Source organism: Hemicordylus capensis, chromosome 4, assembly GCF_027244095.1.
Source record: "Hemicordylus capensis ecotype Gifberg chromosome 4, rHemCap1.1.pri, whole genome shotgun sequence".
NCBI classification, from domain to species: domain Eukaryota; kingdom Metazoa; phylum Chordata; class Lepidosauria; order Squamata; family Cordylidae; genus Hemicordylus; species Hemicordylus capensis.
Window position 1 is genome coordinate 132,113,524 of NC_069660.1, and position 19,698 is coordinate 132,133,221.

Here is a 19,698-nt window from a genome sequence, read left to right on the forward strand (position 1 = left end):
GGGAACCTGATATATTCCTCAAATAGGTTGGTGGGGCTGTGTCATTTTGCAGGAGCAACAAAAGAAGAGTTTACATTACGTTGTTTCTCAAATGCCCCCCATTGTGTCTCCTCATGACATTTAGGGTCAAATTTGACGTGGCACTGGAGATCCATGATTGGATCATCTCTTTAATGGTTTTTTTTAAAAAGCAGGCATGGGACCCCCTCCTGCACAACTGGCATACAACTATGGCCCTGGGGAAGGTGGGGTGTTAACCCTTTCCCTCAGCAACATTTTCCTGATGTAAATCATGTATTATGTATACCCAGTGCCATGATGCTAATCCAGATCTGGGCCTACCACAGTTTCAAACATAGACATCCTGTCTAGTTTAGGACTTATCTGATATTTTTCATCACTGATACATGAAAGCTATTCCACAACAACAAAATGATGGCATCATGGTCACAATTATCCCACGAGAATAAGCATTAACATGTATACAGCTGCTTCTGTCAACTCTGCTTAATCCATAATAATAATAATCACAGATTTTATTCCGTAAGAACTATACACGATTTATAACCAGGACTGTGTTTTGCTGTCTGCATTCATGTAGCTTCCATCAGTGAAATGGCATGTGATTCAGTATTTGTAGTGACAAGAGAAGAAGCCCAAAAGAGATTTCACGTAGATGATTTCTCTCATGTACTTTTGCTTGTCTTCTCTGTGCTATTTCTAGTGTAAAAAGGGAATGCTGAAAATTAATTATTAAAAGGATAACTGAATTTAGACGTCATCTTTTATCTCTGACTCAGTATATTGCCTCCAGGAAAACTGGCATGCATGAGATCGGGATAAACTCCAGTCTACAACTAAATTGTTTTTCAGAGACCGCCCACAAGTATACTGAAGCAGATTATAATGCTATGGTGTGGGATAATTATGCTGTTACCTTTTAAACAAATAAATAAATATTTTGCTTATGATTGAGATCTTCTAAAAGATGCTTAGTTTTCTCAAAAGAAGGATGGAAGTTGTGATTTTTAAAATTGCTTTGGAAATCAATTATTATGTACTTGCAATTCTTGTAGATTTAGTACAGGTACCATAGGAAACTGCCATATACTAAGTCAGACCATTGGTCTATCTAGCTCAGTATTGTCTTCACAGACTGGCAGTGGCTTCTCCAAGGTTGCAGGCAGGAATCTCTCTCAGCCCTATCTTGGAGAAGCCAGGGAGGGAACTTGAAACCTTCTGCTCTTCCCAGAGAGGCTTCATCCCCTGAAGGGAATATCTTGCAGTGCTCACACATCAAGTCTCCCATTCATATGCAACCAAGGCAGACCCTGCTTAGCTAAGGGGACAAGTCATGCTTGCTACCACAAGACCAGCTCTTCTCTCCCCTCTCCGGTTCCTCCCCAACAATAATTTGTTATTTTTGTTGTTTTAATAATAACAAATAATATAGTTATTATTATAACAATAATTATTATTGTTATCAAACTTTTAAGCATCACACACTCCCTTTTATCTTGGATATATTTGGTCAATATAGAAACAATGATAAGGTGTTATGTGTGTTCAAATATGAGAGAGCACATGTGTATATGCAAAGGTGTTTTGGAAAACCAGATTGCCCCTTTAAATATGAGACAAATAATTATGGAGATGGCTCAGACTGCAATCCTACACTTGCTTGGAGGTAGAATCCACAGAAATCAATGCGACTTACTCATATGTAAAGGTATTTGGGAAGAGCTGTAATTTGGATACAGTTGTTATCCACAAATAGTTTATCTGGAACAATGTTGTTGATTTTAACAGAACTCTTCTGGGAAATATGGGCTTTGGACTGGAGTCACTGGCTGACATCCTAAGGAAACAATAATGCTTCTCATGAAGTGCTGCTGTGCTGCAGACTAACACAGCTCCATTGATGCCAATCTTCCCTGCCACCAGAAATGTTCCCTGAAAGTAGGTCCCCGAGGGCAGGGCGGATCAGAAAAGATGGGCAAAAACTGCCCCTCAGGGTGTGCAGAATACAGCAGAGCCTGCCCAGAACCAGCACTTTACTGGAAGTACTGGTACTTCCTAAGGATGCCAGCTGCAGACTAAAGCCCCCTTATGAAAGGAGGCATATAATTTTTATGAACAAACACACAGGCACCCTAAACTACAAAGCAATTCATGCAGAAATACTTAGATTTAAATAAATGTAGGGATACTTTGGATATGACACACTCTGACAAGCTGAGTTGGAAGGTCCTCACATTTTTGCCCAGCCTCAGTGTTACTGATGAATGCAGACGTTAATGTGTTTAAATAATTTTAAGCTTATCTCTACTTTCACTGTCATTTCTAACCTATAATTTCTGAGACTGCCTGCCTCCTGTTAAGAATCCATAGCTTAATTAAATGCTCTGGATTCTCTGTGGAGACTTATTCTCTGAAATTGTGATTGCCTGCTCACCAGACATTACAACTTGTAGCATTTACAGGGTATATGTTTATATGATCATTTGTCAGATTTTGCAAGGGGCTATTTGTTCTCAGCTCATTTCAATATCTGATTCACTCTTTGAATGTGTGTGTGTGTGTGTACACACACACACGTAAACTCCAAGGCTGTTATCCTAAGGCAATGTGTTATATAAGTAGTTTGTTCCGATCGATATTGCCTTCCCCAGCTGAAAACAGCACTCTTCCTACTCCCTTATCCAGTTAAGCTTTGTTTTCTCAGGCCAAATTTATATATTACCAGTGCTGTATAAAAACAACTCCCCTCAGGCTCGGCTCCATGTTGACTAAGTAGCATATGGCTTACATGGGGTAGCTCTAATCAAATTGTTATATCCAGTGCTAGAATGGCCTCCCCATTATTTTACCAATACTGGTAAAAGAATCGTAATGTGATTTAGAGAAATCACATGTGATCTGACCTTGCATATGTCACAGATGGAACGTTGCCCTTAGGTGCTTGGGGAAGTGATGCATTTTTCTGGGTGGTTACTATGTTTTACACACACACATACACACACACACACACACACACGGTTTTTGGTGGCTATTGTGCTTGATACAGAAAATTGAGTATCTGAGTACCCTCAACTGATAGCTTCCAGCCTCTCCTTGAAGATCTCTAGCAAGGAAGAGCCCATCACCACTCTGCATAGTTGGCTGTATTGTCAAGTGGCTTTTACCATTAAGAAGCTTCTCCTCATGGTTCAAGTGGAGGAAAACCTACCCTCCCATAACTTAAGCCCAATAAATCTTGTCCTGTCTTCTGGGACAGCAGAGAACAAGTTTTTGACCTCTTTGTTTTGACAGCCCTTCATATATATGAAGAGTAGTATCATGTATCCCCCCCCCACTCAATCTTTTCTGCTCCAGGCTAAACATATCAGGCTCCTTCAAGCTCTCATAGGGCTTGTTTTCCAGGCCTTTGACCAAGGGCATAGCAAGGGTGGAATAGGTCCTGCAACAAGAAGTTAACAGAGTTGGGACTCTGCCTTCTCTTCCCACCACACAAGGATGTTCAGAAAACAAAATGATTATTGATACACCATTTCTTCTGCTCCTATGCAAACAATACACATTACCCATGCGCTCTCTCTCTCTCTCTCTCTCTCTCGTTCTCTCGCATACACAACACAGCATGACATGATGTAAGTTTTCCATGGGAAACTCAGTCTCAGATTTTGCCCCGAGTGTGTATGTAAAAATCTAGGGGTAAAATGAACACAGTTGCAAAGGAATACGGGTGGGGCAGGGATGGAAAGAGATAAAATGAGCATTATAGTTATTCCCTGTTCTTTTTAATGAGGGCAGGATTTTTAAAAGGCCCCAAGCTCCTTTAACTGAAGATATTTTCAGATCTGTCTCACCTTCAGGAGGGAAGGGGAAAGGAGAGGAGTGTCGGGCAGCATCCCTTTCTCCTCTCCTCCTTGTGACTGGCTGCTTGGTGTTCAGTAATATTTTCCTCACTGTTCATCATGTCAGTCAGGATAATGGATGCATGGGCTGAATCTGAGCCTTAGCCAAGCCATTAGTAGGAGAAAGGAACACTGCCTGACACCTGTCTTCCCTCTTCTCCTAGAGAGGTTTAGCTCGAAGCCAATATGAGTTCTTCAATCTGGAGCAAACAATGTGCCAATAAGTTGGGGAGGCAAGAGGGTGTGAGCAAAAAGCAAGTTGTCGCCCAGCCAGTAGGCTCCACTCCCCCCTGGGCCCAGGGACATTTGTCCCATCTTTTAAATTATATCTACACCCCTGCCCTCCTTGACCATCTTTGTTGCCCTTTTTCTGAACATTCCAATTTGTCTATACCTCCTTTAAAGTGTGGTATCCAGAATGGGACACAGTGCTCAGTGGGTCTAAGGTAGATCATCAGGAGGGCAGTGCACTTCAAGCTGCTTTCTTTTTTTATTTGGGAAATCTAGACCGTGGAAGAATTCCAGATGGTTAGAAACCTGATCAAATGCATATAGAAAGAACTAAATGTGGCATGAAATTGTGAACTTACTAAGTTTTTTCATGCAGACTCGAAGTCTGGTTTCCAAATTGAGTACTCGCTGATGTAGTTCCTCATAATCATAGGCACCAATTTCCTCTTGGATCCCAGTGAGAACTGAAGACAGATTTCTAATTTCCTCCTTGAACTGGGTGATTAACTTGGCATCAGTTTTGTACTGTTCCAGAACTGGTATCAGTGGCAGGAGCTCATCCATCTTTTCTTTCAATTCCTGTGAAAAGACAGCAAAGTATGCATTAGAGAAGTGTAAATGTGTTGCACTCCCTAAATTATTTGATAAGATTCTTTTAGACTTATTGTCAAATTTACTCCTAAAATTTGTATTGATCATTGTTTCAAAGCTATGATTAGTGCACCACGAAAGGTTTAGTAAGCTCATCTATGGATAAATCATATACAGCCCTCATTTTTTTAAAAAAACATACATAATGTCCTTTTAAATCAGGTTTTCCCCACTACTGGAAGTAAAACAAATAGAAAGAAAAGTGATTGCCTATTTATTTATTTATTTATTATATTTCTATACCACCCAAAACCTGCGTCTCTGGGCGGTTTACAATTAAAATAATTTAAAACATTAAATCAATTAACAGTTAAAGCTAGGCTAACCAGAAATGGGCCATTTAGATTAATATGCACTAATATTCATCTATACAGACAAATTAGCCCTCTTCAGACATTATATTGTTTGTACATACAGGTGTCTGTATGGTCCCCGCCGCCTGCAAATTCGGTTTGCTTTTTAAATTTGATTGTTTTCGTTTTGTTTTAATGTATTATTGCTGAGCATTTTGTTTTTTATGCTGTAAACCTCTTTAATAGTTATTGAAAAGTAATAAACAAATGTTGTAAATAAATAAATAATGCTCAGCTTTGTGACACCACACAATTGAACACTAATACTTTATTATGATGAGCTGTCTATGAAACATAGTATTGCTCTTAACCCATCAATAATCCAGTTAAGCTAGAGTTCCTGACTCCATAAACTTCACTTGAACATTGGAATTGTTTGACTGAATCTGGCTTAAGTGTTACCTCAGTAAATTTGGAGGTTTTCATACTATAGCTGAGTTGTATCGAAGAGTTTTCTATATTAACTATATATGTAGGATTGGAGGACACAGAACTCTGCAGAATAATGGTAGGAAATCCTTACTTGGTGAAATCCATGGTGGTTTTTCATGGCACTGTCAATGTCCCTTTCAGAATGCAATCAAAAATGGAATGTATAGATTATATTTTGATTTAAGGAAGTAGGAAAGCCACCTAATGGCATAGTGGGTAAATGACTTGATTAGCAAGCCAAAAGTTGCCACTTCAAATCCCATCTGGTATGTTTCCCAGACTATGGGAAACACCTATATCGGGTAGCAGTGATATAGGAAGAGGCTGAAAGGCATAGGAACATAGGAAACTGCCATATACAGAATCAGACCATTGGTCTATCTAGCTCAGTATTGTCTTCACAGACTGGCAGCAGCTTCTCCAAGGCTGCAGGCAGGAGTCTCTCTCAGCCCTATCTTGGAGAAGCCAGGGAGGGAACTTGGAAACCTTCTGCTCTTCCCAGAGCGGCTTCATTCCCTGTGGGGAATATCTTGCAGTGCTCACACATCAAGTCTCCCATTGATATGCAACCAGGGCAGACCCTGCTTAGCTATGGGGACAAGCCATGCTTGCTACCACAAGACATAATCTCATACTGCACGGGAGATGGCAATGGTAAATCCCTCCTGTATTCTACCAAAGACAATCACAGGGCTCTGTGGTCACCAGGAGTTGACACTGACTCAACGGCAGGCTTTACCTTTTCCCTTTAAGGAAGTAGGAGCATTTTCATATTAGGATGTTTGAAGCACACAAAAGGCAGGGGAGAACAGCAAGCATTGTAACTGAGTTGCCCCTGAAGTGAAATTGCAAGCCAAATGTGGATGTTAGCCTTTGAATAAAACATCTGAGAAATTTTCAAGGAAACAAAAAAGAATATTGAAAAGAGCCAAACTAGATGATCCCTTCAATATGTAAAAGTAGATAGCTTAAACCTGGAAACTTCTCTTAAATGAAAAATCAGATGCAGCAGGAGCGGGGTGGGGTAATCTAGGTTTGGACCATGGCATATGAGGAGAGATGGGTTAACTCATTCCCTTTATACCATTTTCCTACTGAAAACCAAACCCCTGGGGGCTGCTATATGCTCCCAAAATGACTATTTACTGCAAATAGCATCTTTAGGGGAACATGGCCACTTTTATGGGGGAATATTTAGCAGTGGGGTGGTGCATGGGGAAAGAGTTAACTGCTCCATCCCCACATGTTGTGGTCTCAAACTGATTGTGCCTTGGGCTGCTTTTTATTCATTTGTTTATTATAAGTTCTTTTTATCTTTCCTCTCAGGCCATAAGGCCTCATAAACATTCCTACAAAATTCCAAGATTCCCCCCCCCAAAAAAATATGAGGAGCTTCCAGATTTAAGTGTGTCTGCAACATGTTTAAATGAACATGGAACTTGACCCTAACAAGACCCCCCCGCCCCTTAACTTATCACTGGATTTCACCCAGTGCAAAATTTCAAGGCAATTTTGGAGGTTCCTGCTGAAGAGAAACAGTGAAGGACTTTCAAAAGAATTTCAAGAAGACTGTGAAATTATCAGGAGGAAGGGAAACTCCTGACATTCCTAGTCCATAAAAGAGAAAATATCTTAGCATTCAAGTACTTAGAGAGACAATGGAATAGACAACGCACCCAAAGTGGGAAGTGTACAAAGGTAAAAAGAAAATAAAAAAGAGCTCTGTTAAACCTCAGCATAGGGAGCCAGCATTGCATAGTGGTTAGAGCATTGGACTAGGACTGGGAAGAGCCAAGTTCGAATCCCCATTCAACCATGAAACTCACTGGGTGACTCTGGGCCAGTCATGTATCTCTCAGCTTAACCTAGTTAGGCTTTTGTGAGGGTAAAAACAATCATGTGCTCTGAGCTCCTTGGAGAAAGAGAGAGAGATAAGTGTAAAAATAAATAAAAAATAAATAAAACCTCTTTATCACTATGGACCAATGAGAACTTAAAAGGCAGGAGAAAACTTAGGACAAGAGCCTAAGCAGGAAAGAGTCTTGAGCAAGAAATTAGGAAATGGTAGATAAGTCTTGTCCCAGTCCATAAGCCAGATAATATATGAATACTTGAACTGAAGTTTTAGTTCTGCTGATTTCAGCAGGAATAAATACTTTTAATTTCAAGAGCTCTGCTTTCATAGATTGGCCATGAGGTATGTAGAATTTGTCGTGTACCAAAATGCATTATTGAAGCAGCTCTAAGAATGAAGCATCACCTATGATGATTGTAGAGTATCCTCATGATGAAATTAGGCGATGTTGTGAAATCAGATTTATGCTTATTGAAGAGGTTTCTGCTCTAAGGGTTTTTTAAACACTGGGCCATGTTTTGTAACAATGAGGATAGTGGTGACAGTGTTTTAATAACGGTACATTTATATTAATTGTATTTACCACTTTACCTTAATGAAGTTTTTCAAAAATTTCATCTGGGAAATATTAACTCCAGAAAGGAAAAATCCATAGGCAATGTCAAAACTCATGTTTTACACATAGCTAATTTAAGCAGATGGAAATTGCATTTTTAAATTACATGCGGAAATGTTATTACCATAAATGCATTAGCGTAACTAGAGTTCCCTTTGCAGCTCTCATATATAATTTTATACTCAGGAGGAAAATTCCATTTATTGTAGATGCCCAGAAATCTTTGAATAAAAGTGGTTTGGAAAGGATGAGTTGAGGGAGTGTTTTATTAGACAAAGCACCATAACGTCACAAGTACCTTTACAAATGGACATTAAATCATCTTTCTGTTTGAGATATCTTAATTTATAGTGCAGTGCCACAACTATATAAGTCAATGGGATACTTTTCAATGTTGGCTTCAGTATGGTTTCATGGCATTTGTATAGACCGAATGAAAGAATTATAGATTTTTTTCTAAGTTCTTAGACAGCATTGTTTTGGGCGGTATATAAATATGTTCAATAAATAAATAAAATAAACTGTATTTACTGAATGTGCACTTGTTTTTATTGTAACCAATGAAACGTGTGGACAAGATATATAAATGAATGCACATTTTAACACTAATGTATATGCAATCATCCTTATTATGACCAGCAGCAAGTTGGATGGACTTGATTATGACAGCAATGAATGCGCCACTGAGAGACCTTAAAGGCCAAGTTGAAGACAGATCATCCTGGAGAGAATCTATCTATGTGGTCGCTAAGAGTCGACACCGACTTGACGGCACTTAATCAATCAATCAGCATACCAAGTACAGAGTATGTGCACAAGGCCAGCACCCAAACTAACTGCAGACCATGTGCTGGGAAGAAGCATGCCCTCAACGAACTGCTTCCTTAGCTCTGCAGAACTGATCAAGCAAGGGGTGTGTGTGTCTCCAGGTGATTCACTAATCTCTTCTCCCCGGGCAAGTGGTTTGCACCACACAAAACTATGTCCCTGAGTGCTGCATGACATTCATGCACATATTATTGGGTGGCACAGGGCACTTCTGGAGGAATGAGAGCTCAGCAAAAATTTGCCTTCTCCCTCACAATCAGCTCTGCAGAGCTAAACAAATTATTCATTGTGGAGACACTACTTTCCAGCGTGTGACCACATGGTTGGTGCAAATCTAAGCCACAAATTGTATGTGGTCATCAGTGGGCTGGGGGCTGAGCTGAGGAATGAAAGTGCTTTCTGGAAGACTTCCAAGAGGCAAATTGAAAAGAGTCTTTTAACTTTTCAGAATGTTCAGGAAATAGGAATACTATGGGGCCAGTACGGGGGGGGGGAGGCTCCCCAAACCTTGCCTTTCCCCAGATGATCGTTGGTTGCTCAGTGGGAGCGTGAAGTGTGCTCCCACATGATCGGCCTGCTCCATGCAGCATGAAGCAGGGCAGATTGATCTGGGGTCGGGACTCGATGTCCCGGCTTCCGTGAATCCCACAATGCATCATGTGATACGTGCAATGCATTGGGGGATTCCCCCAATAGACAGATGCTCTAGGCACCCGTCTCTGTGGGTGGTGGGGCTAGAAGCAGCCCATGCCCACATGCGAGCAGGTGCCGAGGATAAGGGAATGCTTGCTCAACCTCGGCTAAAAGCTGGGCTTAAAAGCCAGGCTAGATGGTGCTACTGCACCAGGATCAGGCCTGATCCCGGTGGTTTTCATGCACAGCCTAACCTGGGTTATGCTGCATGTGAGAACAGCCTCAGTGTGTAAAATACATGGGGAGACTCATTGCTTCTTTTCCCAAATAAGCAATTCTTCACCATATCTTAACTGAAATTTGGTCAGGCTAATGCATGTAGGATGAAGTTGCTCAGAGGCCTGATCCAGCACACATCAATAAAGTAAGGGGAATAACTCTATAATAACTCAGCTGTCACTTTTTGGTGGTAACCAGCCATGTGAGTAAGGGAGGAAGGCAAGCAAAGCAACCTCTTTCACTTTTTGGAGTTTACCACTGCTTCCAAGTAGTAGTCTTTATTCCCTGGCTGCCTCCACCAACAGGCCACAGTATCTCTGAATCTCCACAGTCACTCAGATAGAGTAGTGTGGCAAGTAAGCACAGGGTGGGGAACAAAACTCAGAGACCACAACAATCTTGAACAAGTGATGTCTTTACTTGAAAGGCAACAATCTAATTTATATTCTTAGAAATTGTTTTCTGAATATTTATTTTCAAAAATGAGCAAAGGATAGCAAAGCCATCCCCTGCTAACTGGGCAAAGAGGCACCTTTTACCGTGGTGATTCTCTTTATTTAGCAGGGGGAGAGTAACTGGCCCTATCCACCCCCAGCACAGTACTTCCAGTGACTGTTGCTGGTGTCTGTCTTATGTTTCTTTTTAGAATGTGAGCCCTTTGGGGACAGGGAGCCATCTTATTTGTTATCTCTCTTTGTAAACTGCCCTGAGCCATTTTTGGAAGGGCGGTATAGAAATCGAATTAATAATAATAATAATAATAATAATAATAATAATAATAATAATAATAATATTAAGACTGTTGAAGGAGGTTCATATAAGGGTGCCTCCAGTTCGCCTGGCGAAGCCTTCTCTGTAGTTGCCCCAGGCTGTGGAATGCACTTCTTGTTGAAATTAGAGCTGCTCCACCACTGATGGCTTTTAGGAAACAACTAAAGACGCATCTCTTCAGCCCAGATTTTAGTTAAATATTTACCAATTCCTTGTTTTAAATTGAATTCTGTAAATGTTTTAATGTTTGTTTTATATTTTTGGCTTTTTTATTTGTTTGTTAACTACCTTGATACTTTTGTAATTGGCAGTATACAAATATATTAAGTAAGTAAGTAAATAATAAACAGGACAATGCATCCAGCTATACGTTTTAAATGATGTCCCTAATCAATCTCACCAGTTCCTTAGTCTCTCCAGCAACTTTTCCCTTCAGCTTTCTTCTTTTGGCAACTCTTCTTTTTCTGGCTTTCTTCTTCTAATTTTTCTCTGATTCCCTCTGATGACTCCTAGCAAACTAACTAAAACCTCTTTCAAATGCTGCCTTATATCTCCTCAATTTACTCCCCGTCCTCCTCGGCCAACCTCTTGGCTTCAGGAGGTGACTCACCTTCCAGGTCAACCTTTTGAGCTTTCCCCTGTAATTGACCACCAACAAGAGCCCTTTATTTTCCACCAGACTGGCCATTTTAAGACAGAGAATAACTGTATCAGAACACAAAATGGAGGACTCCATCTCAATCCCACACATTTCTCAACTTATAGCAACTTTAGAAAGGCCAAATAGAGCTGAAACAGATAAGAAAGGTGTTCATAATATTTTCAACTAAGTTAGTAGAAATGGGGCTGGGGGCGGAAACACTGGAAGTGGTTGAACACTTTTGCACATTTGAAACTGCCATCTACAGAGTCGGACAACTGGTCCAGTTGGTCCAAGACTGTCTGCTGACTGGCAACAGCTCCCCAGAGTCTCAAGTCAGAGGTTTCTTTCCCAGCCCTGCCACTTGAGATCCTTCAACTGGAGATGCTCGCCGCTGAGCCTGGGACGTTGTGCATGCCAAGCACGTGCAATACCTCTCCGTTCTTTTGTCTCTTGGAATGAACTACAGCATCTGTATTCTTGCAGATTACAGGTCTGAAAGAAACTGGCATAGTCTATTATTCTGACCTTTTAAATTACGGAGCAATATTATTGGCTTGCAATCCTTTTAACATGCTGGTTGAACTATCAAGTCCAATCTGTAGGTCCAGCCAATCCAAATATCAAGCCTTTAAAAGGTTACAGTGTTAGAACATGCTGTTGCCTTTGACAACTTGTATCGAACTGCTGGATGCTGCATTACACTTTGCTGGTGAAAAGTGTAATGGCAAATGCATGAATGGCACGTTACAAATGTCTTATTATGGCCAATGATGATAAAAAATTGTAGAGCAGGCATTTAGTCCAGCTGATCTGTTTCGGGGGGGGGGGGGGATATCCTATATCCACTACCATCTGGACCTTTCCTTAAAACCTTAATAAGAAAATGTATTCTATCTTATTTTGTGCTTAGACATGAAGGGACTTTTCCTGATCTTACCTGTCACGACTAGCAGGTGGGAAGAGGTGAGACAAGGCAGAAAGGTAAGCTAATAGGCAAGCTGAGAAGCTAGTAAGCCACTGAGTAGGGAAGCTAAGGGACAGAGAAGCAGGGAGAGGGGCAGCTTGCTGGCAGCTTAGTCTGCGGCCCAAAGGCAAATTGCGCCAACTAAAGAGCCACATTCGAATCAGCCTCTGTAGAATCTCGCCCCTACTGATCTAGTCACTACAGCACTGTTCTCTGGCCCTGTGCAGTAGGGCATTACAGCTAAAGCAGGCCAGAAGCTTCTCTTTCTGCTATTGTTTTGGGTCTGTTGAGCCTGCCAGGTTCAACATCCCTGGCTAGAGATGCTGGGGTTTCCTCTGTCATTCTTTGGGTTTGCTCCGCCCTGCATTTTAAGCCCTATTCAGACATGATATTGTGTGTGTGTTCAGGTGTTCTGTCAGTGGAGGCATCAGAAAAAAATTGAGGGGGGAGACCAAAGGGGCAAAGTGCATTTCTGGGTGGGTGAGCTGTATCCCATATGTTAGATTGCTGAAACAGAAAGGGGGGTCAGGTGAGGTGGCAAATGCTTTTCTGAGGGGGGCAAATGCCCCCATCCCCCAGAGCCACCCTTGGTGTGCACATGTTTTTTGTGTGAAAGACTGTACATGCATTCATTTTAAGAGTGAATCTGTGGCAGGCCCAGACAGGAAGTGTACTGCTGTATGTTTGTTCAACATAACATGTGAATAACTGTATGTGTGTACAGATCTGTACATGCCATGTACTGTATATACAGATTTTACCGGGGCTGAACATAATGTAAATAGGATTTTTACTCCTCCTCTTGTTTTGGTTTAACCAGCATCATTTCTAACATTAATTCCAGAATAGAAGCAAAGTGCAGTTTACTGTAGCTTTCTGTTCCTTTGCTCGTCTGTGTCTTTTCCCACTCTGTCTCACTAATGTGCAAGTTCACATTCCTTTTTTGCAGAGTTTGGTCAATCCTGATATGATTCTGCATATGATTACACTAAGATCCCATGAATGCCGTGTGCATTGGTAAAACACCACACAGAATTTTTTTGATATAATCTCATCAAGATTGCCTTTCTGCAATGCTTTATCAATGTGGACATGTGAATCAATAATGAGCAGTGGGGAGAGGCACAAAAGAACTGAAAAATACAGCAAACTACACATGCACTATGCACCATACAAAATCTGGAAATTCTAAAAAATGGAACAATGGATAATTCCTAATGCATTGGTTCCATTTTAGAAACAAGACCTGGTAATTATAAACTCTGAAATCTAGGGAGAATTTCAGAAGCATCTCTCCTACCCCTGGTGTTGTTTAAATACGCTACTTCATGCCCCTTTCTTCCCTGCTATACAAGTGCATAACCATGAAGCCCAAACATTTTTTCAAAAAAAAGCTTAGTGCTACTAATTAATGCAACATTAACCTATATTCCTATAAACTTTCCCATCTTAGATAGTACAAAATGTTATTAGAATGTAAAAGGACATCATGCCTAGTTCTTTTGTTATTAATTCTCTTGGGTAACTCATTTATCACAAGCAGAGCCTGGCTGCATATAAATCTCCTGGTAGGAACTTCATCGTGGATGCAGTGAAAATAGGATTCTGTTTTGCAAAAACACTCTTCTATTGTCACAGTAATGAATGGTCACGTTAACAGTCACCATCACAATGAAACTGCACAGCGAGGGGGATGATCACAGTAGAAACATGAGTTTATTATGAGCTTATGGACAAGCACTTCAAGCTGACAGCCTAGATAGCCGCATATTGTTCCTCGCAAGCATATCGCTTCTGGCAGTCATTCAAAGTTACTGTTAAAAAACGTTTCAAACCTACTTGAAAATGCTTTGTCATTAAGGTCTTCCGGTCATCTTCAATTTGCCGGAACTTGGCCTTCAGCCCTTTCATTTGTGTTTCCATTTTTAAAACATACTGGAAATCCCTCTGAGTCCGTAGGTTTAAAACTTCAATGGACTGAGACATATTCTGAACCTGTTAAAGAAGAACACCAACTATATTCTCAGGTTTCTTTTAAAGCTTTCTTTCTGATATATGAATGCAGATAAGTAAATCGAGACTGAGACTGATATGTCATCATGAGTCAATACTGAGATTATTAGCCATTTTTAAAAATCTCAACAAAATGCCAAGATTTTAAATGCACGAGAAAACAGAATCCAAACCATATTCTAGGTTCTACTATTGTGCCATACAGGCACAACCTCTCTAAAATTAAAAAGACTGTGGCAATAGAGAATTTGAACCTGTACCTTTATCCATCAAATGATATCTTTAAAAGAACATATTGTTACACCTCAGCAAAATACTACAAGAGGAACATCTATTCTAAGGCAGGTCGATGAAACATCATTGCTTCTGGGTTGACAGAAAACTACACCAGAGGTCAGCGTTGACCAAAGGTATCAAAACCATCTCTTGAGGCTAATTTCTACACTTTACATTTGTAGGTATACAATATATCTAAGATATTTTAAATGCACACCTAAATATTTAAATGTAAAGTATGAATATACCAAAAACTTAATTTTAGACACGTGTAAGATGCTGAAAAGCATCATCTCACACGGTGTGGGAGATGGCAATGGTAAACCCTTCCTGTATTCTACCAAAGACAACCACAGGGCTCTGTGGTCATCAGGAGTAGACACTGACCCGATGGCACACTTTTACTTTTATGATACAGGAGCCAGACATGGCTTTAGTTCCTTGCTGGGTCATGGGTTTACTGCCATATTATGTGTAAAATGACCATTTGGTGCATGGAAATGTTTCTGGGTGTGAACCAGGTTTATCTCACTTTTTTCTTTGGCTTCTCCATACAGAAATCCCCCTGAGCTTCAAATGCTGGTGGCTGGGCACTGCAGTATGGAGTGCGGGGGAGGGGGACTTTCAGAAGGGTGGGAAAGAACCCCCAGCTGCACACACAGAGAGTGAACTATATCTAGTGCTCTGAATCTCTGCCATGTTGATTAATTGCTTCTTATGTTTCTTTCTGAAGTGGCAAAATCCATAGTGCCCTTACCACTTCATTTTCACATGGGGAGGCATTTACCGGAAATAGTTGCCAACTGAAAAACCCCAAAGGGCAGATTTACTGTACAGAAAATATGCATGTTGCTTTAAATGCCAGCTTAATCATCATGGCTTTCATTAAACAATCCTGAGAACTGAAGTTCGGTGATAGTGCTGAATATTCTCTGTTGTAGCCCCCCACCCCCACGACAGGGTTCCCTGCAAATAAGGAATAAATGGTTAAACTTGAGGCCTGTAGTGTGGATTTGCCCTTTCTCTCTCTGCTTCCATTTCCATCTGCAAAATGATGATAGAAATACAGTTGAGGGGCAACCCTAGTGAGCTTGATTTTGGCTGCCACTGTTTTTAAAGGGGATAGATAAATGTACCCTACTGGGAAACTTTTAAAAGTGCCAGGTATTCAAATGGTGTAATACGCCCAATTCCATTTCAATTCTCTGTTAACTCACTCCCAAGAATCTGCAGTAAAAATATCACTAAATTGGATTTTAAATAGGGAAAGAATTAAAGTTGGGATGCTGACTTCGAAATTATTCATGCCCATGAAAAACTTGTGATAAACAAAGTCCAGCTGTTATTCAAATACAATATAGGCAGCTCCTGCTGATGTTTCAAATGTTCTGATCATGCTATGTGCCATCTCCTTGCAGGCCATCTCCTTGATGGCATACGTAGTTCTTTTGATTGTTTTTGCAAGATAATGACCCAAGAGTAATAACATCACGACCATCAGCTGTGTGACCTTAAAACCAGCAAACGCCTTTTGTGACTGGGGCAGAACTAGATGTGATGCTGACATGAGGCTGTTGCTAAAAATGGCAGCTCGGTGTCATATTGTCCCCCCTCTCTTCATACCTTGTAGGCATTCTTACCTGTGTTGTGACTTCTGTGCCACTCCCTGCCTCTTCTCTGCTGGCAGGGGCAATAAAAGACAGGGAAACACAGTAAGTTTATGTCAAAGAGATGGGGAAATGTTTTTATATGGGGCTACACTTTTAGTTCTGCCTGGGCTCTCGACACATTCAAGTGCTATTTTTTAAAACGTTGGTTTTTTATGCTCTTCTGATATACTCATTTAAATATCAGTGCTTGGTGAACATAGTTCTGGGCAAAACAATGATTAACAGATATACCAAGTTTCATTTTTTAAGTTTCATTTTTTCAAGTACAAAGTTTTCTTTTTTAAAGAGAATTGTGCTAGTGTTTTCTGTGAGTACTTCAAAATGATGGCCAACGTCTAGACTAAAGAAGCACTTTATTACTCTGGATGTCCGCAAGCATCTCCAAGCTTGATGTTCTTCCCAGTTAAATTCTCCCTTGCTGTCCCTTATGCATGAAACTGCCTCCCAGAATACCTCTGTGATGTCCTCTCTTACTTGCCTCTTCTAAACACACATTTTTAATGATGCCTTTGGCAGAAACCCCTAGTATTAGTACCCCAGCTGTATCTAAGCCTAATTGCAGCCCTGTCTAGGGGTTCAGCCTGAGGGCCTATGGGGAGAACAGGAGTGTGCCAGCTAGCCACTCCACCCTCACACTATGTACTCCATGGCAATGTCCCCCCGCCCCCACCACATTCAGTGCTTGTCTGCGGAAGCCACCCCAGGCATAGCTGGTGCTCACTGGGGTGGGAGTGGGAGAATGAGGGTGGGAGAGTATAAAATCACTGATACTGCCACTCAGCTTTGCACACTCCTGTCCCATTCCTTCCCCCACCACACACCCCACCCCTGCCGCTCAGCTGGCCGATGCACATCTGTAGGCAAGCACTAACTGCAGGGAGAGCAAGGGGCATGGCCATGGAGTGTGTTGGCATGGCGTATGTGGCTGGTGGGTGTGCTCCTGTTCCTCCTTTAATCCGAATACAGCCTGAAGAAGGTCCAGGTATAACTGTAGTCATCATACATTCTCTCCACCCCTCACTTCCCATTTTTCCCCTCTGTTGTCTCCCTTGGTGTCTTGACAGGGACCTGTCATGAGCATCAATGGGGCTAAAAACAAGCAAAGTAATAATAATAATAATAATGATGATGATGATGATGATGATGATAGGAGAAACAGCCAATAAATGTGCCCAGGTGCCACACAAGGCTTCCAGATTTCTTTTTCCGATTACACATTTCAGCTTCTCCAAGTACCCTGAGAATCAAGACTGCCTAGTTGGGATGCTAGTGGAGCTAGTGCTTTGGATCACAGCATGTGTGCATGCCATTTGAATTTTGGTTTTCATTAGCAAATTATTCACAAGAGGGCTAAATGGACCATCCATGGTGAAAGACAGAATACCTCTGAATCTCAGATACAAGGGACAAACATCAACAGAAGGCATCCACCTTCATGTTTTTATGTCCAGCTTCTGAGTTTCCAGAGGCATGTGGATTGCAGGTGGCAGATACAGAACCCAGGGCAACAGAAATATTTGGTCAGATCCAGCATGTTTTAGATGTGTAACCCAATTCATCCCTGGAGGATGGGGTGGGCTAGAATAAATGGAAAGAAATGATGTTGTGGATTTGCGATCATGTAATCTCTTTCACCCCACTTCTACTTTCAAAAGACTGGAAAGCTAGGATTTCATCAGAATGCAGATTTGCTACTTATCCAACTCTTAACGCCTTTGGAAAAAGTGCTTGTAATAATATAGCAAATCCACTCCCCCCCCCCATTATCCTCATAGCTATGGAAGTCAAGCAAACAAAATCCCCTCAGAAGTGTGACAAAACTAGGACTGTTTGTTTTGCCAGAGCTAAATTTACCCTGAATCTGTAATAAGTCTCAATACAGGGATTTATGGAAGTAGCAACATAAAAGGAATTTCCTTGTGTACTCAGTGTGATTAAATTAAAATAGCTTTTTCTAGAGCTGTGCTGTTTGATTTTTCAGGCCCAATACTATTTCACTAGAGAAGAAATATTTTATGAAATGCTGGTTGTGTAAATATTCAGAGCCACTGTCTCTTCAGACTACTTTTTTTGTTTCCCAGACTGCCTCTCTTTTCTACTTCCTGGATTAGTCACATGGTTGATCCCTGCCAATTTGGGATCACAGACTGAATGGGTTAATGTAACCATGCTATATAACCAAGCAAATATGCCTGCATAATGACATCATTGAGAGCAAGCAAGTCAGTTTAGAGTGAGGGCAAGAGAGGTCATTATAAATAAATGAACATGTTTGAAAGAGTTCAGCCATAAAAGATGTTGAGAAAAGAAGGTGATTTTTGATCTGAAACACCATGACTGTCGGTCCATAATCTGTGATTTTAACTACTGATCAATTTATTTTAACATGTCTTTTTAAATATTTTTACTATTTATGTACTTATATATCTAACTATGTTTTACCTTCATTTTATTAGACATTCCGTTAGAGTTGTATTACCCTACAGACCAATTTTATATAGATTGTATCAAACTGTTCATATTAGTTAGTCGTTTTATTAGTTTTAGTAGTCTTATTAACTCCTTTCCCTTATTTTTTTTAGCTATCCTGCCTTTACCTTCTAGTACATTTTATAGTTTAAATATATAACACAATTTTATTGTAGGGCAGTAACTGGCTATTTTTAGTATTTGATGTTTTCCCCATGCCCTTGTATGATTTTTATTCTTGTGCTGGTCTGGGACTGTAATAAAGATTGATTGATTGATTGATTGGTCCAAAACAGTTCATGAAAAACTGTAAGCAGTTTAAGCTCAACCTTAGTCTTTTTACAGAATATTTCAGATCATCTAAGCAAGGAATGTGGGGTGGAGGGAGCTGGGGTGGGGGCGGGCTCTAGGTAAAATCTACAAGGTGCTTTTACTACATTCAGGATTGTCTAATGTTTGTATAAGTCAAACTTGTGAATGACATGTCTTTTAACAGCTATGAGGCATTATACCATTTGTATTCAGAAGCCATGAACATCTGAATATGGGTTATGGGGGAGGGTGGTGGCAGAGAGACAAATACCGAGAAGTTCTTCCCTTGTTGCCTTCATGCCACTGTTTATAACAGGCCTGCTCAACTTAGGCCCCCCAGCTGTTTTTGGACTACAACTCCCATAATTCCCAGCCACTGAAGCCAATAGCCAGGGATTATGGGAGTTGTAGGCCAACATCTGCAGGAGGGCCGAAGTTGAGCAGGCCTGGTTTATAAGCTTCCCAGAGGCATCAATTGGCTGCTGTTGGAAACAAAATGCTGGATGAGAAGGATGCAGCAGGCCCTTTCTTATGCTCTTAGTGTTTTGGAAATAATCCAGTTAATTTCATTAGGACTTCTCCTGAGTAAGAAGCATGTGGGTTAGCCATGGTTATAAAAAGCATATTAGTGCTGTGAAACGGCACAGAAGTCTTGAGAGCAGGTTTCTGTACCATTTGTAAATGGTATAGCCCTTTGTCTGTTAACAAACAGACTCAGAATGGGAACAGCTACATTAATATTCTTTATTATCGTAGAACTGAAGTATGTATTCTAACCACCAAAA

At 40.7% G+C, this 19,698-nt stretch overlaps 1 protein-coding gene across 4 annotated transcripts in view; it reads right to left on the bottom strand.

The window, feature by feature from the left end:
• Positions 1-19,698, bottom strand: part of OLFM3 (olfactomedin 3) — a 235,445-nt gene that overhangs the window by 18,715 nt on the left and 197,032 nt on the right. For 2 of the 4 annotated variants that reach the window (XM_053245633.1, XM_053245630.1), the window contains exons 3-4: positions 14,013-14,168; positions 4,508-4,727 (exon numbers count right to left, since the gene is read on the bottom strand). In XM_053245633.1, the coding sequence (XP_053101608.1) occupies positions 4,508-4,727; positions 14,013-14,168 (376 nt within the window). Of the gene's footprint in view, positions 1-4,507; positions 4,728-14,012; positions 14,169-16,102; positions 16,143-19,698 lie in introns of all 4 variants that reach the window. The other 2 variants (XM_053245632.1, XM_053245631.1) reach the window with 2 other exon arrangements.